This window comes from Streptopelia decaocto, assembly GCF_964273445.1.
Source record: "Streptopelia decaocto genome assembly, chromosome: 1".
Lineage (NCBI taxonomy): Eukaryota > Metazoa > Chordata > Aves > Columbiformes > Columbidae > Streptopelia > Streptopelia decaocto.
Window position 1 is genome coordinate 169,460,582 of NC_138663.1, and position 19,991 is coordinate 169,480,572.

Here is a 19,991-nt window from a genome sequence, read left to right on the forward strand (position 1 = left end):
CAAGCACCTCCCTACCAGTATCAAAATAATAAGCACTTAGCTTTCCAAACCAGGAGACTTCCGAGCACGCACGGGGATCTCTACCTAGATGTGCTCCAACTTGGAATGCAGACTGATGTCAAGTGCCTCTGAGGTTAGGTGGTGCTTGAGAACAGGAGGTACTGGTTAAGACTTCAGTGGAATCTAGTCAAGGAAAATCTGCCATCAGATACCACTATGGCAACCTGCTGGAAAGCCATTATCATGTGCAAAACCTGTACTTCTCAACCATGTATTACACTGAAATATAGTTATTGTGTATTTTGTTTAATGCTGCTGTCACATTTAGACCCCAAGGGACTGAGAAACATTTTATATTATGGAAACAGTATGGTGTATTATCCAATTTTTGTCCACGTTCTCTCCCCTTTTCTCTAAAAAGACAAATGCAAGCTTGCTCTTCACGTGGGCGTGATATCTCTTCTAAGAGTTACTGTAAGATAGCTAAGATTGAAAATTTTGAAGGAGCGTGGTATCTTCCTACCTTCTGTAGTTTCATTAATCAGATCTAATCCTTTGCCTAATCACAACTGTAGACCTACATAATCTCAATGAACTTCTGTCAACCAAAATCTCTCCCAATCACAGAAGAGAGCAGAGTCCAAAAAAAAGGGAGGCAAAACAAAAGCAGCATATGAAGTATATCATACCTCATAAAAAAAACATTTGAATTTTATGACCAGCATTTGACAAATGCTTAAAGGCTTAAAGATTCCACATTAGAAAAGAACTCAGTAAGATTGATGGTAAAGCATAAAAGCTCCAAAACCCATGAATTTGTGAAAAGCCTATGTTGAACTCATTTAACTCAGAAAAGACAGGTGGAGTCACCTCACCTAGCTTCAGTTGTTTACAATGTGGGTATCTACATCTGAGCTAGTTATGTAGACTCCCTTATTAAGTAAACAGAAAGAAAGAACCCAGCACAGATATTTACATAAGACTGATGCCAGCCAGAGTAAAAACTGTACTGAAATCCATGTTGCATTTACTTACTTTTCTCAGAAATTAATGTTTGAACTCATCCAAAGTCTAACAGTATATTACATTAAAAAATGCTTTCAAAAGATCACAAAACTCTGAAAGAGTGGTATGAACAAAACCGAGATCTCTGAAAATGGGTGTTCAAAGGTTTTCAGTGTTAGAACTGGAAGATGTTCACCTTGTACTGAACAAAATGCGTATCAAGTAAGTTACCATCAATAAGATTTACAGTTTCAACCTTTGCAAATAGCTATACAGAGCTAACTGGATGGGCAGGATGGAAAAAATGGACTCTGCCACCATCCCCAACACTTTGCTTTCCACTCACTCAATACCTTCTCGCAACTGTTTTGTCTTTGCCTGGCTTACACTACTTTTCCAAAGAGAGAAAGACTGACAAGCTGCACTATATATTCTACACTCAGATGAATCCCACTTAGTAAAGTTTTCATGACTGCTACCTCTTTTGTCTCACCTCTTTTTTTAATCACATTATGCCCTTCCCCACCCCTCATCTTTTCCCCTTTCCTCTTTTGCCTGCCATCAATCTTCAGCAAGTTTCACAACAACTTAGACTTATTAATTCAAGTTTTAAGTGTTTTCCCCATCTTCTTCTCAGTCTAATAAAAAGTTAAACAAATTTTTAAGGGTGATAATTACAGTAAGAACAACTTACTGATAACGTGGTGTTGCATCGTGGACATCATACAGATGGTTAAAGTTGGAACAGGATAATCACAGACTTGCAAAGTTATCCCTACCATGCATATTCAGCTGACAAGACAAATGCTGCCAACAATTGGAAAAAATTTAGGGTGGTATTCAAATGCAGGCTGCAGAAACGTGTGTCTAAGCATAGGCATCAACATGGGAGCAAACTACCTAAGGTCTCGTTATAATAAATGTTCCAGATACCATGAAGCCAGGACAAGGTAGTAGATACATGAAATATTCTTTAAGTAACAGATAAATGAAAATAAACTTTCTCACAAATGGAACACTGGTGATTCTGAGTTGAGGTTTTTTGGTCTGGTTTTTGTTTTTCCAGTTGTTTTTTCTTTTAAATCTAAGTAGGCCTGGTCTAACTCCTCCAATTTTGTCCTTCTCCACCCCATCACTCCTAACTCCCTTTTAATCATACAAACTATTTAGTCTTTTCTAATATGTGGACTGTAAAAGTAACATTTTCAGAAACAGATTAAAGGATGGATTGGTATATACAACCTTAAACAACATCGTATTGAAACAGAAATGGCACTATATTTATTCTGAAAAAATAGTAAAATAAAACAGTATGACATTTTTCAAAATTCAGTTCATATACCTAAAGAAAGTTATTACTTGCCTGGCTAAAATACTTCATTTACAACTCTTTGCCTATAAACCTTAAAGCTTTTTCACTAAAATATTCTCCCTGTTTTACAGGATGGTTAAATCAAAACAAGTTTAAAAAAAAGATCTCTGCAAATGCTTTTAGGCTTATCACAAAGGACACTTCTGCATTCTGAAAGGTCTATTCACAGACATCATGTTAGTAAAATACTACTTGGAAGCAGTTTCTAAAACTGGATGTAACATTCATTTGCATGTATCTGCCAAGTTTTAAAATGTTTTAGAAGCTAAGCTAAAACATGTTGAAAATGACTCATTGTGGTACCAGAATATGTACTGTAGGAAATAAGAACTCATTTACAAGTGGGAGAAATACACTCACACTTCATCTGTGGGAATTCACTACACTTCCCTTCCAGTAAACATTATATTTTAAAATAATCATGGAAAATATGCTTCTTTTAACTGAAGTTTATGAAAAGATTTAGACAGCTGGCATAACAAAAGAAACTTACGAAGATAAACGTAAAAACTATCTTTAAAAATAATTCACAAATAATTCTGCCAAAAGATATCAATTTAGCAATAAAAAAAAGGTTGCAGTTACTCCAATGGATAAACTGAAACTGTTTAATACAGTTGTTCTTTATAAACAGATAACTGCTTGAGACGAAGGATAAAAGAGAGATTTCATTATTTCACAAAGTAAGAAAATGCTGGGTGAAGAGAGCCCTGACAGGCAAACAAATTACCATAAAGTAGCTCTTTTCTAACTTGTAGCATGTCAACTACTTTCTGTTCATCTGCATATTTTAATAACACAAGTACCTTGCAGCAAATGCACTACTTTAAAAAGGGTTTTTTCTTTGAAAAGAGGCATTCATCTGGCACTGAGAAAATAAAGCTGAAATGTACTCCATTTATCTCTGTGTATAGAATACTTTGAAAAAAGCCCAGAACTTTGACATAACACAGAAATTAGACCCAGATTTCACAACTTGTGACTGAGAACAGAGTGTCATAAGGGACAAATTTAAAACCAAAAAACCCAGCCCCACTAGCTTCTAAAAGTACATTGCCTGTAAAAACAAAAATGTCCTAGATTAACATGCAACAGACAGAAAAGATACAATATTTCCTCACATGGTTTTACATCTAAAAGTTTTAGAATTAAGGTATCAACTGAGGTTTCACTCCACCTCATTCTGGGCATTTCACAGGGGCATGGGATTTACATCAGTCACACAGACAGGTGACAGAGGGTGACAGAGCACTGGAACAGGCTGCCCAGAGAGGTTGTGGAGTCTCCTTCTCTGGAGACATTCAAAACCCGCCTGGACATGTACCTGTGCGACCTCACCTAGGCGTTCCTGCTCCAGCAGGGGATTGGACTAGATGATCTTTTGAGGTCCCTTCCAATTCCCAAACATACTGTGATACTGTGATACACTGTGCTTGTCCTCTACTGTTTAGAGAAACAGTCTATAGTGAGTACACTCAGAGATTCGTCATTTTGCATAACCAAAACTTTCACCCCTTCCCACAGGGTTTTGAATGGGCCAAGTTCTTCACCTCTCTACAACCCACAACAATTCTGTTGAACCCAGCAACATAGCCAAGGTTAAATGGGAGCATGTAACTTTTTGAAGCATCTTGAAATTTATAATCTAGATATTTCTGGGAAGGAAAAGGTTAAGATCAGGGAGAAATTAGAGCAAACATTAAGCAAAATTTCAAAAGGGATGAATCAGTGCACTTCTATATCTGCTTACCCATGGCAACGAACACTTTCCATGAAACAATTAGAATATCCACAAAAACAATTCCAGATGACAAGTTCCACATGAAATCTTAAACTAGATTATATACATACACATGCAATAGTATTTATGTTAAAATATCAGCCAAGAGTTGAAGCGTTTTGACAATATATCCAGTATTTAAATTTTAGAAGAGATATACAAATAGGCTTGTAAGTGCAAGTATGTACATTTACATTTTACGTGTATATTATGAAATCTAACATTTATGAAAAGACTAAAATGACTGACAGATATAAACATTTTATATAATGCCCAAGCTTCACCTCAAAGGAACCTAGAATATATTTCTAGTACACTTATTTCTAAAACTCTACTGTCCCTTAATAGAAGTTTACTTCCCTTTAAGAGAAAGTTTCTCAAGTCACGCTGTCTCTATTAATATCTATTCTATGGGTGAGATGCTGGCATAAGCTATGGCAATTTTTTTCTTCTGGAATACCTATAAGGGGCACACACACACAATCCCTGCCCTTTTCCATGCTTCATGAAAGGAGTTTGCGGCATGGTCTGTACAACAGCATCTTCAGTCATCAACATTTGTTTCCTTTCGAGCACAAAAACCTGCTAATAAACAGGACTTAAAAGAAAGGTTTGGGCAGTGTATGTTCATATGAGCAACATCTTTATGAATTCTACCTAGCAGGAAGAACTACAGAAGCCCGTTATTGCTTGTAGTAAAGCCCCCGATTTACTCTTTCATGTGCAACCCTGTTGGGTTTCTGCAGTTGCCAGGTTCTCTGTCCTTTTTGCCTCTCACCACACTCCTCCTACAAATCCTCTCACTAATCATCACCAGCTACCATCAGCAGCAGTCCAGCATATTTACTTTCATGCAGTGCTCCCCTCAGAGGCCCATCCAGAACTTGCTAAAATTCTGTTTGTAAGTAACTTTATTATGCACTGAACTTCAGTTGCACATTCATTTTGCTGGTTTCACAGAATATTCCTTACAGAGTTACCCTGATAGTCATATAAGACACAACTATGCCTTTAGATCCTTTGGCTAGAAACACAAACAGCTGTAAAAATTATCTAAATAGCTTTGTACTGAGTAAACTAAAGGACATGGCCTTCCCACTATCCAATACGTGATGCAATACTTCAGTGCTGAAGGCATGTAGTTTCAAAAAAAAATTTACTGGTGCCCCTGAATGTAAACAACACTCTGAGCCAACCTTGACAAAGTCTGGGATACATTCTTGAGGAAATCTTATCTAGCAACAAGACCATACAAAAGGGAAGTCAGCCCTCCAGCCCTGGTCTTCCCATTTTCTCCTCACTGAGGCACCAGTCACCAGACAAGACAACCTCATGGAGAGACAAAGCAACAAAGAGGCTGCCAAGGACTCACATGATTGTTCCATCACTTGTGAACGGTGGTTTCTTCAGCTGCGAGCACTACACGTAAATATCATATTATCCCTCCCTTTTGGGAAAGCTTCGGTGTGATTAATTAGGCACATTCAATGCTGGATGAATTAATGCCAAAGGCAAACAGCTCCCTGTGGCTTAGGGCCTGATAGTACCTTGGCTCAATGATGTTCACCGTTTTGGTAGTGTGTTCATGAACACAGTATGACAGTCCTTTTCATTTATTCATTTACAAACAGACTAGCTACCCTCAATTCCAGAACAACATGCTACTGTTTTCCTTATTACTTGCATGAAACAGGTACCACAAACATGCAAGTGAGCGCCAGGCTGAGAGCACCAGAGTTGGGCTTCCAGTTATAACTAGTGTCTCCTCAACACTTTGAATATGATTCTGCAGAAGACAAGCTCTGACCAAAACACAGCTCAAAGCTCACTCTCATAAATATTAGTCTTCATAACTAAAATTTCAGAGTCTCCCATGGGTTTACTGTGAGGTTCACTAGGTTACAAAGCTGTAACTTTCTTCTCAAGCCATGTAAGCACCTATTTGGACAGACTGTTCTTCAACAGTTATCACATCCAGAGGGTAATCAGAATCTAGCCACAGATTCAGAATCTAATTCCAGAAGAAAATTACAATTAAAATAAAACTTCTATGGTTTTATTAGGCTGAAATATACTACATAATATTACATAGTCATCATTTGAGTATCAAAATGTTTGTAGAGTCATACAGAAAATACAATTTTCATGCTTTGAAGAATTTGGCTTTTGAATAGGCATTATAATGTACAGTTTTGGTAGACATATGCAACTAACAATCACTGCATGCATTTACTGTCATGTTGTTATTTGTGACTTGTTTTTCTTCCATATTTTAAAAACCATGTACTTGGAGTTTCCTGTAAACAGGTTCTTTTCTCACCTGCCATCAAAATGTTAATGTTTCGGGCTACCTAAAGCTGCTAGGGGCTTCACACAGAAATTTAATCCTTAAAGCTCAGATCCTTAGAAACATTCCAGAAATAAAGATCATTTGCATAGATAACTTGATATATGTAACATTATTTTAAAATAATAAAAATAAAATCACACTAATTTCATGCTCAGATAAATGCTTTCATTTATATCTTCTTGTTGCATCCAACCTAGACTTTTCAATGGGACACAAAGCACATGCAGTAAACAGGCTGAGAAGTTTCCCAGTGTTTCATACCTTCTGTTCTATGTAGAATAGCTGTACATAATATAGCTGTATTGTATCAGATGAAAGGTCCATGTAGCCTGATAATCCTGTCTCCAGCTGTGGCCAAAAGTGTGTGTTTCAAGAAGTGCAAGAAAAACTTCTGCATAGATTGTATTTCTCCCTAATCCTCTGTCACTACTGTTCAACTATTTCTAGTTCAAGGATTTCCTGAGTAGGATGTCATTTCTCCTTGGTAAGCAATTCTAAGATTTATCACTGAGCTTTTTCAGTCTCCTTTTGAACCCATATAAACTTTTAGCACCCAAAACATCATTCGGTAATGAGTTCCAAAGGACCCCATTTGCTTATCCTGTCAGTGCTCATCATTAATGAGATGCTAAGTGCAGTGAATCACAAAAATGTGTGTATACATGAGGGATGACAACAATCATAGCAAAATCATGGGCTACAGTGGAAGTTTCTACCCAGTGATTCAAGAAATATATGAAGTCTAAGCAGCAGCAACCTTAAATGCCTCTTTGAAGGAATTTATAACTCCTTTCAAACTTGTTCTCAAAGGACACGGATATATTTTCAACCTTCCAGGCCAACAAAAAACCTACAGACTTAAAAGAGTAAAAAGTTTCTTAGGTATTCAGTATAACAGTAATCACAAAATTTTAATGCTTTGTTTTTACTAATCTTAATGTTTTAAGATTAAGGCATTTTGTCTAGCAGGAAATGAACAGGTAAAACAAGAATGTCAAGGCTAGAGGAAAATATTTATCAATATGAGGATATGTCCATATTACAACCTTCCCAAAGCACCTTTAAGAGGCTAACAGTATTTTGTGAGAATTAGTTCTTAGGAGTTGTGGCAAGAGGAAGTGAAATAAAACGATTTCTAGAGCTATAAATATAATCATCAAACATTCCTTGCACAGTAAGAGAACAAACTTCAAAGCCTGCGTTCCAGATGTAATGAAGCTCAGAAAGGTCAGCCATCAGCCTCACTTATCATTCCTACAAGTCCTGACCAATAATTCAAGACATCAAGACAGTTACAGTTATGAGGCAACTGGTTACAGGGCTTAAAGCATTCATTCTGGAAGAACGCTATCATAGCTAAGAATGCAAAATTTGGAGATCCTTATTAGGGAACAACCAAAGACAACCAGGCATGCCCTAGCAAGTGTGCAGTCTTCCTAACACTACTACTCATCTCTTTGATGAAAGCAGATAATTACATTTTCTCCTTCTGTTTATTAAAACACATTCCAGTTATAGCGCAATCTGAAGTAGGCTTTGAGATACATCAGACTTCTTTTTATGTAGAAACATCACTGAAAGACAATCGCTCATTAGAGAGCAGCTTAAAATCATCCATTAAGATGCAAACTCCAAATAAGCATATCCTCAGAAGAAAAGGGGAAAAGAGTAGGAGCACTGCTAGTCATTTCAGCAGAAATACAGCATGCACACTACAGTTTTTGTTATGGATTTCAGTACTTTTTCTACAGCTTGGAAACAAACTAAACCCAGTCACCTGGGAAATGTGCTTTTTCTCTGCTGCTTCATCATATTATTACTCATGGTCCTTTCAGTGCGTTCTTTGCATTGATTCTGAATTTCCAGGTGAGTGTCTTTCAGCAATTACCATAACATCCACCTTTTATCCTTTTAGCTGCACCTTGTACTTAACTTTCTCATCAGGAGAACACGACGAAGATAGTTCTTAGAGGAAATGTGTAGTAGTTACACTGACTAGGGCTGAAATCTGGACAAGGTCTAAAAATGATAGTGAAGGGCTCTGCTTTATTCTGATACAAATATTAAAGTTATGAAAATTACATGTACACATCATACTATACAAGTCATAAATTAATACAGCGGCAGCAAATGATTATTAAAAAAAAAAGTATTTTAGAAAACACTAAAGAAGTTAATTGCAACTGAAGATTTAAAGGGGTAGTAATTTTCAAGACCTACATAGGTCTTCAAGGGCTCACAAAACTACTGATATACAAAAGTAGAAGCCCTGTCTAGGAAGTAAAATGCCATGGCAGTAGTTTATAGATACAGTCACAGCAGCTTTGGCAAAGAAATATTTTGGTCAGAAGTTTCCAGCATGGATATTTTTAAAATTAATTATTTAAATCCTCATTTTACACAAATATTCTTGAAGAGATAATAAATCCTCATTTAAATATTAGCAATAAGTCCAGCACACAAATACATTGACTCAATAATTTTAAGATTAGAATCCTGTAATTGCAGTCAGCAACATCTGGATTATAAAAATATGTAAACAGAAGGTGCAAATTATTAATTTTAATGTTTCTATTAACAATTAATATATAAAGTAATAAATTCTAACCTAATAATGAGATTCCTGCATATGCAGCAGAGATTCTAAATGCAAAGTAGAACATTTATTTATTCAGTAAATGTATCCAATTATCTTCTAATCTAAAATGGTCCTCTAGACTTGTCTGCAATTAACAAGATATAGGGATCTTAATTTAATCTAATTTAAACACCCATTTTATAAACAGGATTGATCACCTCTTTCCATCACCTACAAGGTTTAAGACAGATGACTACAATCAGATAGCATTAATCTCACCTCCAAATGAATTCTAAAAAATACTACAGTTACGAAGAACAAGTAAAAAAAAATCAGATCATAAAGATCAATGGATAGACTAAAAGAAGTCTCCAAAATGTATATACACAAGTTTGCAACTGACTAGAAAGAAAAGCATTAAATAGGTAAACACACATATACAGATAACTTTTTGCATATTTTTTTCACCTATGAAGCATAGACAAGTGCTATCAAGAAATGTCAATGACTTTTATTCTGTTTTGCTTTTTATTTGAGAAAGGCATTTCTAAATAAAAATATTAGATATGTCTAAATGTAGATACATCTAAAAATGATTCAGATACATCTAAAGGTATTTCTATCTGTAGCAGATTTTCTATTACATCTCTAACAGTATTAAATATCTGAGCTATATACATCAATCCAGAAATGTTTAAATAATAATCCAAAATCCTTTGAAACCTTTACAGAATAAATCTAAGACTCCAAACTGTTTTTTTTTTTTTTGTAGCCATCATCCTGATTTTACTCAAGACAACTATAAAAATACCATTTTAAAATGGTCTTTCAGCATCTGGGCATATTCAAACAATAAGGAAAAAAAGTACATACTTAAAAATATCCTATTACCTCATAGACAAGAGGCAGAAATTTAAATGTCCCAAACCTGAGGTTTTTTATAAGTACTGCCGACTGCAAAGCTGAAGGAACAGTACTGCCATAATGCAATTTTCTTGAATATTCTTTTTCTGTTTACTGCATAGCTACTTTGTTTCTCTCCCTTTTTCTACATTTCTTATTTTACCATTACAAAGACGAGAAAAGAAAAATTGCCTGAGTACACCATGTGAGCAGCAATCAACTGTAAAAGAGTACAGATTTATTTTTTTTATTGTCACTAAGAAAAATAAGATTTTGTAAAAATAACACATTTCCTTTGTGTTCCCAGTAATTCTGGAATTTTTAAACCAGTTTCCTCTGTTAGAGCTGAGCTGTACAGTCCTGAAAAAAAGAAATTATACTCCTTCAGCTTTAAAGGAAGTGAACAATCAAAGGCAAGAGCTGACTGTTGTAGGCATCCCCTGAGGTGACCTTGGAGTCCACTTTGAGCAAAGGAACCATTTCAGTTTGACGTTGCACCTTATATGAAATCAGACTCTTTAATCAGTAGGAAAAAAGCAATAAGAAACCAGGATGCATTTGTTTTGTTTTTTGGGGTTGTATTGTTGGCTTGAATTTTTTTGGCAAGGAGAAGTAACAGATTAACAGTCAATAGTTTGAAAGTAATACTCTGGGAATACTGAAGAGAAGGAAAAGTTGGAACCAATTTAGTATCCACATTTTTTCACTTGTAGTAGATGACAGAGCTATTATAGAATTGCTCTCCTCATTCAACCCCGAGACACTTTCAATTGAGATAATATAGCTTCAAAATTACATAAACATTTTAGTCACATTACCAGCAGTTTAAAACAAATTGAAAATGTTTCCATTGAGCTATAATTTCTTTAGGACATCTGTGACATTAATCACAGTTTAATCCAAAATATCAAATCAGTCGAGGTGTTTTTCATTATCACAGGTAAAAGAAAAGTAGAATATCACGCAGAATTTACAGCTATATAATACCAGAGAGAGTAACAAAACTTACATCCTGACATCATAGTTACCTACTCTGAGGTTGAAATAGCAAATTCTTTCTCAATATAAATCATATTCGTTTCATGAATATTATCACTTCAGTATTTTCTTGGCATTTGTAAACAGCTGTTTACAAAAATCTATCACAAACATCACTAAGAAAAATGAAAATAACTGCATTTGACTAGAAAATTGGGTATTAGTTACACTTCTGATCACAAGATTTGCCAGGGGCTTTATTTAACTACCAGTCAGGCCAGTCAACATTCCACATACTTCTGAAGCTTTCAAACATGTTTGTTTATACAGATTATGATATCAGTGGTAACTACGATGAGTCACCTTGTTTTCACTAAAGTAGAACTAGTTGTTATAATGACCTAAATACAGAACTGGACAACACAGGTATTCCTTTTTTATCTTAGGCAGTTTCAGTGATATTAGAAAATGTATTTGTTCCACAGAACTGCCACATGTCAGTCCACAGTAAATTCAGAACTTGGGTCTTTTAAGTTAAGGCATTTATTCCATCTTATCGTGCCAGTTTGTTACTTTGCAGTTCATTTAGGCAGATGACTTGGAATGTAGAAAAAGTCACGGTCTTGCCACCTGTACCATGGTTAGAAAGGAGGTAGTTTTAAAGAGAGACACATACATCTTAAAGAAGGGAAGTATGGGTTTCCATTTTCCCAAGTTTTTTTCTCTGAAAAGGATTATCTTCTGAGGAATGATCTACTTCTTTGAACTCCAAAAAAACAGTATTAATCAACATATTAACTTATTTTAATTGAAGAAAGGAGAGTTTTACTTAACTGGAGAGCTTATAGGTAGAAAAAGCTACAGCAGGAAAGAAGCATGAGTGTAACAAACAAGGTAACAACAAATAGCATATTACTAACTTTCTTTTTTCCCCCTCTGAAGCTCTAAAATCTTCCTATGTTTCTGGTTGCAGGGCAACTTCCCTCCTCAAACAAATCAACAATATGAAAAAATGATAGATTTTATGAGTAGGAATACAGCAGAATAGAAAAATATTTTCTTCATGGTTAATGTTAAAATATGTTAAGAATTATAGAGTTGATCTTTTCATTAAAAACAAGAAAGTGTGCATATTCAAATTATTATCATACTCCAGACCTACCTTCCAGAAGAGCTTCTAGTTTGATATGAACTCCCCACATGTAATAGTAAGCTTTATCACAGTGAAAGGCAGGAGTCTCATCAGAAAGAAACACATTGTTGACTCACATTAGGATTTTATTTTAAATCAGGAGATCAGTTTTGAATGAAGTTTCCTGGTTGTCCTCACTTAGCCAGCTTTGATTTCCACACTTGAATTTGCATTGGGGAGCCATCACCTCAGAGTTCGCTAAATTAACTCACTTTGAGAATCGAAGAACACCTATGACGCACTTTAAACACCAAAAGGCATTGAGCACCCTTGGGCCCATTGAGCCCAAACTAGAATTAATCTGAACTCCAACGTCTTAAACTCAGCGTGGATATCAAGTCCTCTGACTCATTTACTCTAGAACTACCCCTATTGTTCCACTACCCCTATTGTTAGCACTGACTATTTTTTCAGTCCTTTGTGGCTATGCTGGGGGAGCAATATTGCCACTGGAATTTAGGAGTTACACATTAAAATTAAAAGCTTTAATTACTTTGTGGCTATGCTTAAGCTAACAACATTTTAACAGATTACTACTTATAATTAAAAACAATTCCAAGCAAAAACAGTTCACGCCAAGTACTTTCTTTGAGTAGATTGCTAGGTGTCACAGTTGGTTAATGAACTGACCTTTTCATTCTAGAAAAAATGAGTTGATTAAACAATGAATCAAGTCCAAAATTAAGGACACATGACAAACTTATCCTGAGTACCTTTGATTACTGTCCATAGTTTTAAATTACCTCATAACTTACCATAGCCAATATTCTAAATTTACAAAAAGTAATAACAAGGTGCTACAAGTGAGACTGCTTGTAAACAGGCAGAAAAATCAACCAGAGTTTCCTTCTCCATATGAATAGAATTGTATGTTTGTATAGACACTATTTTTTATACATGAAAGACTGAGAAGAGACAGTAGTAAAAAAAGAGGCATGTAACAAGCATAACTGTTCATGACTACGGCTCTCTATCCACACTTTACAAAAACTGTTAATTGAAGACATCATACAAGATAATTTTCTACTTGAAACTAGATTAAAAAACCCAACAGAACAGGTTTGGAGTTTGACCACTGCCAATATAAAATATGAAATCCACATTTTTGGTGAGAGATGCGTAATTATGTTTGCTTGTCTTTACAAGATTGTAGGATAAGAATCAAACTTTCACATTGTTTTGCACTGCTAACAGAAAAAAATACCACTAGAATTAAATGTGTAATTTCATTTAAAAAAAGTTTGCAATTCAGTTTATTCTTTATAAGCAGAAAGGCAAAGCAGTCATTCTTCCTACCTAAAGCTGCTTAGATATAAACACAGTTATACCTTTAGATGGTTTTTTTGCATGTTAAAAGATACTTACTGTTCTAAGAGTTGATCATATTTTCTTAAAGCATCCTTTTCAGCAATAATTGCTCTTTCTTTTTCAGCGACAGCATTATCTCTTGCTTCCCTCAAATTTCTGAAGGAAACAAAAATCATTATGTCAAGAATCTTTTAGAAAAAAAGACCGTTTTGCTTCATGAATTACTACTGACTGATCTTAAACTTCAATACCACTTTCTTGAATTCTCATAGAATGATAGAAGGGTCTGTCTATGTGCCTATTCATTACAGAGGCTTTACTTCAGATTGTTACACTTTCATATACACCAGCAAAATTTCCTGTTCTGAAATTCTAAAACCAATGATCAAATCACTTGGTTATATGTATAAATATATGAATAATTCTAGAACACTAGAACTACATGTTACTTCTGTTTTGTAGGCATTAGATAAATTCCAATAACATGGCTTGGTATTTCACTAGTAACTAGGGGAATGCTGTCTTCCTAGCTGAGATGATTCACAACTTCTATGATAGAGCAGGAGAAGATTAGCTAGCCATTAAAATCCTACTTCCACATACAACTGCTTCACTAGTTAGTCAGATATATAGGTTATTGCATATCATTGGTGTCTCCTGGCATCTATTACTGGCAGCATTTTTGATCTGCACAGAACCATAAAATAACACAAACATTTAATTGCAGTCATTCTACACTTTTTCAATTTTTTATCGAAGATTCAGTTAAGACTTGCAAACAACCTCATTATTATTTCACTGACAGAATCACAGAATGTTAGGGATTGGAAGGGACCCCAAAAGATCATCTAGTCCAATCCCCCTGACAGAGCAGGGACACCTAGATGAGGTTACAAAAGAGAACAGCATGATATGAAGAATAATATGTGTAGTATTTGTGTTAAAAATTTATATAGGTATTAATACTCCGTTAATCTGTAGTCTGCCTATAGTACAGTGTATTACAATGGTGTGCTAAGAGGAAGTACTGCTTGGATAGTGCTTATAAGCTTTACCTTAATTATTTACTGCAATACAGTAACAGTCAAATCGCAGAGCAAACAGTGGTTGTTGAAGACCAGACACCTACGTTATGACTTTTTTTGAGGATTTTACTTTATTCCTGGTTGGCTCCTGAGACTTGAACACTCACTAGCATTTGAAATATATTAGGTGATCTTAGAGACCCCTTTCAACTTCAGTTCATCCAAAAGAAATCCTGTTCACATGGTACAAATATAAGCAAAATATCGCAAATTCAAGCACACTGTGAGGCAAGCAAAAACATGGCAAGCAGCAATGACCAGGGGGTTTTACTTCAAAATCCAGTGTTTCGGCTGAACTAAACCGTTAATGTAAATGCAACCAAGCTCTTTCCACTGAAGTTGTTTCTTTCTCCCTTCCCCAGAGGAACAAACTTTTCAAATTAAAGCAAAGTGAAATTATAGTATCAGGCAAATTTTGAAGAAAAAGTCAAGATACAGAGGTAAACAGAAAATTATTAAGCCCATGTTAATGTTCTCCTAGGTCATTTTAGCCAGACTAAAGATATATAATTTTGGGGTGAAAGACCTTTCTAGACTAAGGAAATGTTACCAATGGTACTACTCTGAGTAATTAATATGAATAAGAAAATAGTTACTTATGAATAATCAGCATCAGAATTAGTTAACTGGCTATGAGAGAAAGATAAGAAAAATTTCTTTAAAAATTAAGTTACTCTTGAGAGTAGATTCCTTAAAACTGACTCATACCAAAATATAAGAACATGGCCATTAATAGTGTTAACAGCATTAACATCAAGCATATTGTCTCGACACCTAGTCTGAGAGTAGGAGTGCAATGTTGTACCCTTAAGAGTGGTGTAACAGAAGTGGGATAAAAATGAAATGGTAGGAGATACACAGCGGCTCATTCAGATAATAAACTATTTTGCTAAACTGAAGAGCCAATCAGTTGAAAATGCAATAAAAAGAAAATGGACACAAGTGAGGTACTGCTCAACCAACAAGATGACAATCACAGACATGATGTAACTTCAGTTGAAATTATTTTCAACAGAACTAGGAAACACACTAGCAACGCTGCCAGTTTTCAGGCTGTGTGACTGTAATTTTAAAAGAGGTAAAGCGCCTATCTGCTGGCTGCACATACAGGCCATACAGACCATCACACATCTAGCAAGCCTACCATACACAAGCAAAAATACCCTTCTAAAGTGGGACAGGAACACTGCCTACAGATTCACGAACAGGTAAGGGGAAAAAAAGGTGGGTTGAGGGCAGGGGAGGGGAATCAGAAGCACAAGGGTATCCATATCAACTTTTGAAATAAACCTCTTAGCAACTGCCATTATTGCACATCAGTTCACATCCCTAAACTACTCCAGAGTGCACACACTGGATTCCAGTTGGTTTGAATCAAGTTCAAAGATGTGCTCAGGGAGAGCACTTAACATGCTCAAAACTAAGAAATTGTGTTTGATCTTTGGGAACAGACTACAGCTAATCCAAAGTCAAACCTCCTGCAGACATTCATGAGCCCTGTGAATTCATTCCTGCTTACTAATGCCAAGGTAGCCAATGTTTACTACAACCAAATGAAACTGATGCCTAATAAATTAAGAATGACTTTTCATTGGTTCTGCCCCATTTGAGCTTCTTGAACTGACTCATCTAAGCATAAAATAAGTGCCAATAAATGCAAGGGAAACATCATGCCCATCAGGCTTGGCAAAGTGGTAAGGAATAAGAACAACCGAATATTAAATCAGCTTAGCTGTAATACCGTTTCGTGCTTTGAGCCTGAAGATGAAACCAGCATCTTCAGCATCTATTTTCAGTCACAGGCAGCATCTCTTCACATCACAAGTTCATTGCAAAGCACTTTGCTCACAATTTGGGGTTCCATTTGTCTCACTATTGAGAGGCACTTCAGACACTGTCTTATGGTGGAATTTTTTAGTATTTCATAGAAAGAGCATATGCTATCTTTTTTTTTCCAAAATATGAAGTAAAATCTAAGGGATTTACATTTCAGAAGTAATTATTTCAAAATGAGGAACAAAACTTCTGTAAATTGGTTCCAGATATAAATGAAATACCTATCAGTAGCTTTCTCAATGATATACAGACCCTTGTCAAACCTCCATGAACAGCGGAGGTTTAAACTCATACTTTGTAATTCCAAATAGATTTGCATACAGGAAGTTGTGTGTATGTATGTGTGTGTATATATTTTACTCACTCTTGCAAAACTACACAACGATGTAATTTTTTTTAATTAGAACCTTTCAGTTGACTGGAAGACAGACAGCAAGAGTCATGTTCTTTTTTCACTCTTCTAAGCAGCAACAAAATGACCTATTAGAGGAACAGATGCTGATGCCACAAATATCTTTTTACTACAGTCATTTCCTTCTCCACACAAGACACTTTCAGGACATCTACAATGAAGTCATGATGAATTATTAAGCACTCCTGCTATTTTAAATTAATAAAAGGGGCAAAAAACAAGCTCAAAGGGAAATCTAGTGCCAGAAATCCAAATCTTTAGATCCCTAAAGGCTTATGCATGTGCCTAACTCTGCATGTAATTCCATGGAACTGAACAAGATGACACACAGGACTGGTATCTTCTTCAAGAATCATAATGCTGTAAACAATCTCAAATTGATTTATTTTGCAAAGACTTAAGTCTTATTGGTTTCCCTCATTTTTTCTACTTTCTGCATCAATACCTGCATCAACCCCTGGTTTCCTGGCACAGTTTCAAGATCACCCATATAGCATGACAGGTAAATCAATACATTTTGTATTAATTAACACTATACACCTGAACAAACTTCAAACCACTAACGTTTATATGGAACATGAATTTTAATAATACTTTTCATTGACAATGTTAGATGTCCATCATTTAATAATGTAACACCATATATTTCCTGTACAAGTAAAATTCCATTTTAGTTTTTACACGATTCATATCAGTTTAATAATTTAACTAAAATTCTCACATTTTAATGACTTCTCAAAGAGCCAGTCAATTAAGATTGTACCTAAGCACAAAACTGTACTTGGTTGGTTTTGTCCTAATCAGGTTGTTGCCTGCATCTTATCTACCTGTTTTCACGTTCATACATCTCTTTTGAAGTGCCTCGTAGTTGCTCGATTTCTTGATTTGTTTTCAACCTTATTTGTTCCAACTCTTCATGCAGCCTCTTTTCATATTCTGTTTTATAGTGGTCTCTGTAAATAAACAAATACACAACATGGGAATTTAAAATTAATTGCGCTGGCCAAAATAACAAAACTTCAGGTACAGCTGTACAAGTACAGCAGAGCACTTCTTCATTTTAGATTTTATTTTAATTCTTACACATTTTTCTCCCAAGTTGCTTGAAATACATATTAGCCTGTGTTGTTATGCAAATTGAGTGAAAATCAGGAATAAATAATATTTAGTTGGGAATAAATAAAAGCTTTCTGCACACTGTTTTAAAGTAATTTGACACTGACCAGTCAAGCAACATTAGGCTTAACATTAGTCTAGAAATTCTTTGTCAGCCTCTACATGAGAGTTTATATTAATTAACCACATAAAAAAAAAAAAAGAATTCATTCCCCACTTTCCAAAGTCTTGTAGCTTCTTCATCACTGCGTAAGAGTTGATTAACTTACTACCTTGCAATACTGCCATGCTACTACAAGACTTTGTTGGGTGTTATTGGCACCTTATATGGGGAAAAAACATCACAAGAAACATGGAAGTTTCCATGCAGTGGAGATTTACAAGTCAAAAATCCCCAAGATTTTGGAATTAATTCTGTCAACGTGATGTATAAATTAATTTAAATGCATACTTAAGTTTTTAAGCAGCAGATATAAAAAAAATTCCAGGACAAAATAATTTCATTTCAGAGTAATATTGATATATTTTTGTAACTTCGGAAGCCCATGACAGACTGCAAGGAATTCCATGAAGAATTGATCCTACAAAACTACAAAAAAAGGTTTATGTTGTAAGTACTTAACCACTAAGGAACATTAAAATTGTATAGCATCTAGTTAATGTTCACAAATAGACAACCAGCAAGGAAGCAACTGGTAGAAATTACTGGTTTGGAAATAAAGCCATATTTAGGAAGAAATGAGCATCTAAAACTATAAAAAGTTTCAGATTTCTTCTGATTTCCAGTTGTGTGATAGCCCATAATTTTTAGAAATCAGTACCTGAGCTGGCCAAATCTCCTTCATATTAATTAAAAGCCCCAAAATGTTTAAATGTCAGAATGCTTGCTGTCCAAGTTTTCCTGTTTTCTTTTTATTGAGACACTGAATTTTAGCAGACCTTTCAAAGCAAAAGTTAATTTATCTCCTCTCCTTCCTCAATTGCATCACATGACAGCAAAATACTTCATGAAGATCTTGGATACAATGAAGAGGTTTATAATTAAAAAAAAAAAACAAAACACAAACAAAACAGAACTCACACACACAAAAAAAACCTAAAACCAAACCAAACACACACGCCCAAAAATGCCAACACTGCACTGGAATATAAGACCTCTATTAGAAACTTTGTGTTCTTTATGTATTATATGGCTCAATATGTAGAAAGAAAAGTAAGAATGCTGACGATCAGGAGCTCAGGATACAATTCTTATGTGCAGAATCAATGAGCATTACCATCTTCTCATAGCTTAGACAATAAGCTATTACCATTACTACTTGCCAAAAAGAAATTTGTCATGGCAGAAATTACACCTTCCATATGATGACAAGACTGCTAAAAGTCAGGAAAGGTCACTGAAAAAAATCAGAAGAATCTGGAAAAGTCTAGGACACCCACCATGATGTCATCAGAAAGTTCAAAGTGATGCTTATCTTTAAGATGACTAAAATAAACAAATCGTATAATAAAGGGCATATTTTGAGTATATAAATTGTCTGACCTGCCAATGCCTTTTAATAAGACCGAGTTGCTGCTGAAGCAAAGGACCATAATTGGAAGTTTTTATTCCTGACCTGCTGTTACAGGTCAAAAAGGTTTTTGCCTTGTCGTTTTGTGCTTAGGCTGCAGGCTTCAATGAGCTTCTCCTGAGGCCTACTACTCATAAGGCTTTATACTGCAAATAAACTAAATGTGATCTGAGCATCTCAATATAACTATGGATTGTATTTTAAGATTAAATATATAAAAGCAAATCTTTTGCGTTGGTCTGTGCATATAGATTGGCAAGAACTGTAGCTATGAACTGCTGCCATTCATCTTGCCACAATCTCAACCTAATTTGAAGTGTGTATTTTTTAAAATTTGGCAGGTTAATCCCTCTATTTCCTAAAGCCTGTAATTTTCTAACTACAGTACCCCAATGCCAGCAGTGCTGACAGTGACCAGAAGGTGAATTTTTCTTTATTCCTAAAAATAGATACTTGGGTTTATTTTCATCATCTTCATTCCTGAACTACAGCAACCAAAAGAGAT

The 19,991-nt window shown here is 35.2% G+C and overlaps 1 protein-coding gene across 3 annotated transcripts in view; it reads right to left on the minus strand.

Moving 5' to 3' along the window:
• Nucleotides 1–19,991, minus strand: part of PIBF1 (progesterone immunomodulatory binding factor 1) — a 118,876-nt gene that overhangs the window by 69,852 nt on the left and 29,033 nt on the right. For all 3 annotated transcript variants that reach the window (XM_082054199.1, XM_082054197.1, XM_082054198.1), the window contains exons 9-10: nucleotides 17,627–17,752; nucleotides 13,524–13,622 (exon numbers count right to left, since the gene is read on the minus strand). In XM_082054199.1, coding sequence (XP_081910325.1) covers nucleotides 13,524–13,622; nucleotides 17,627–17,752 — 225 coding nt within the window. The remainder of the gene's footprint in view (nucleotides 1–13,523; nucleotides 13,623–17,626; nucleotides 17,753–19,991) is intronic.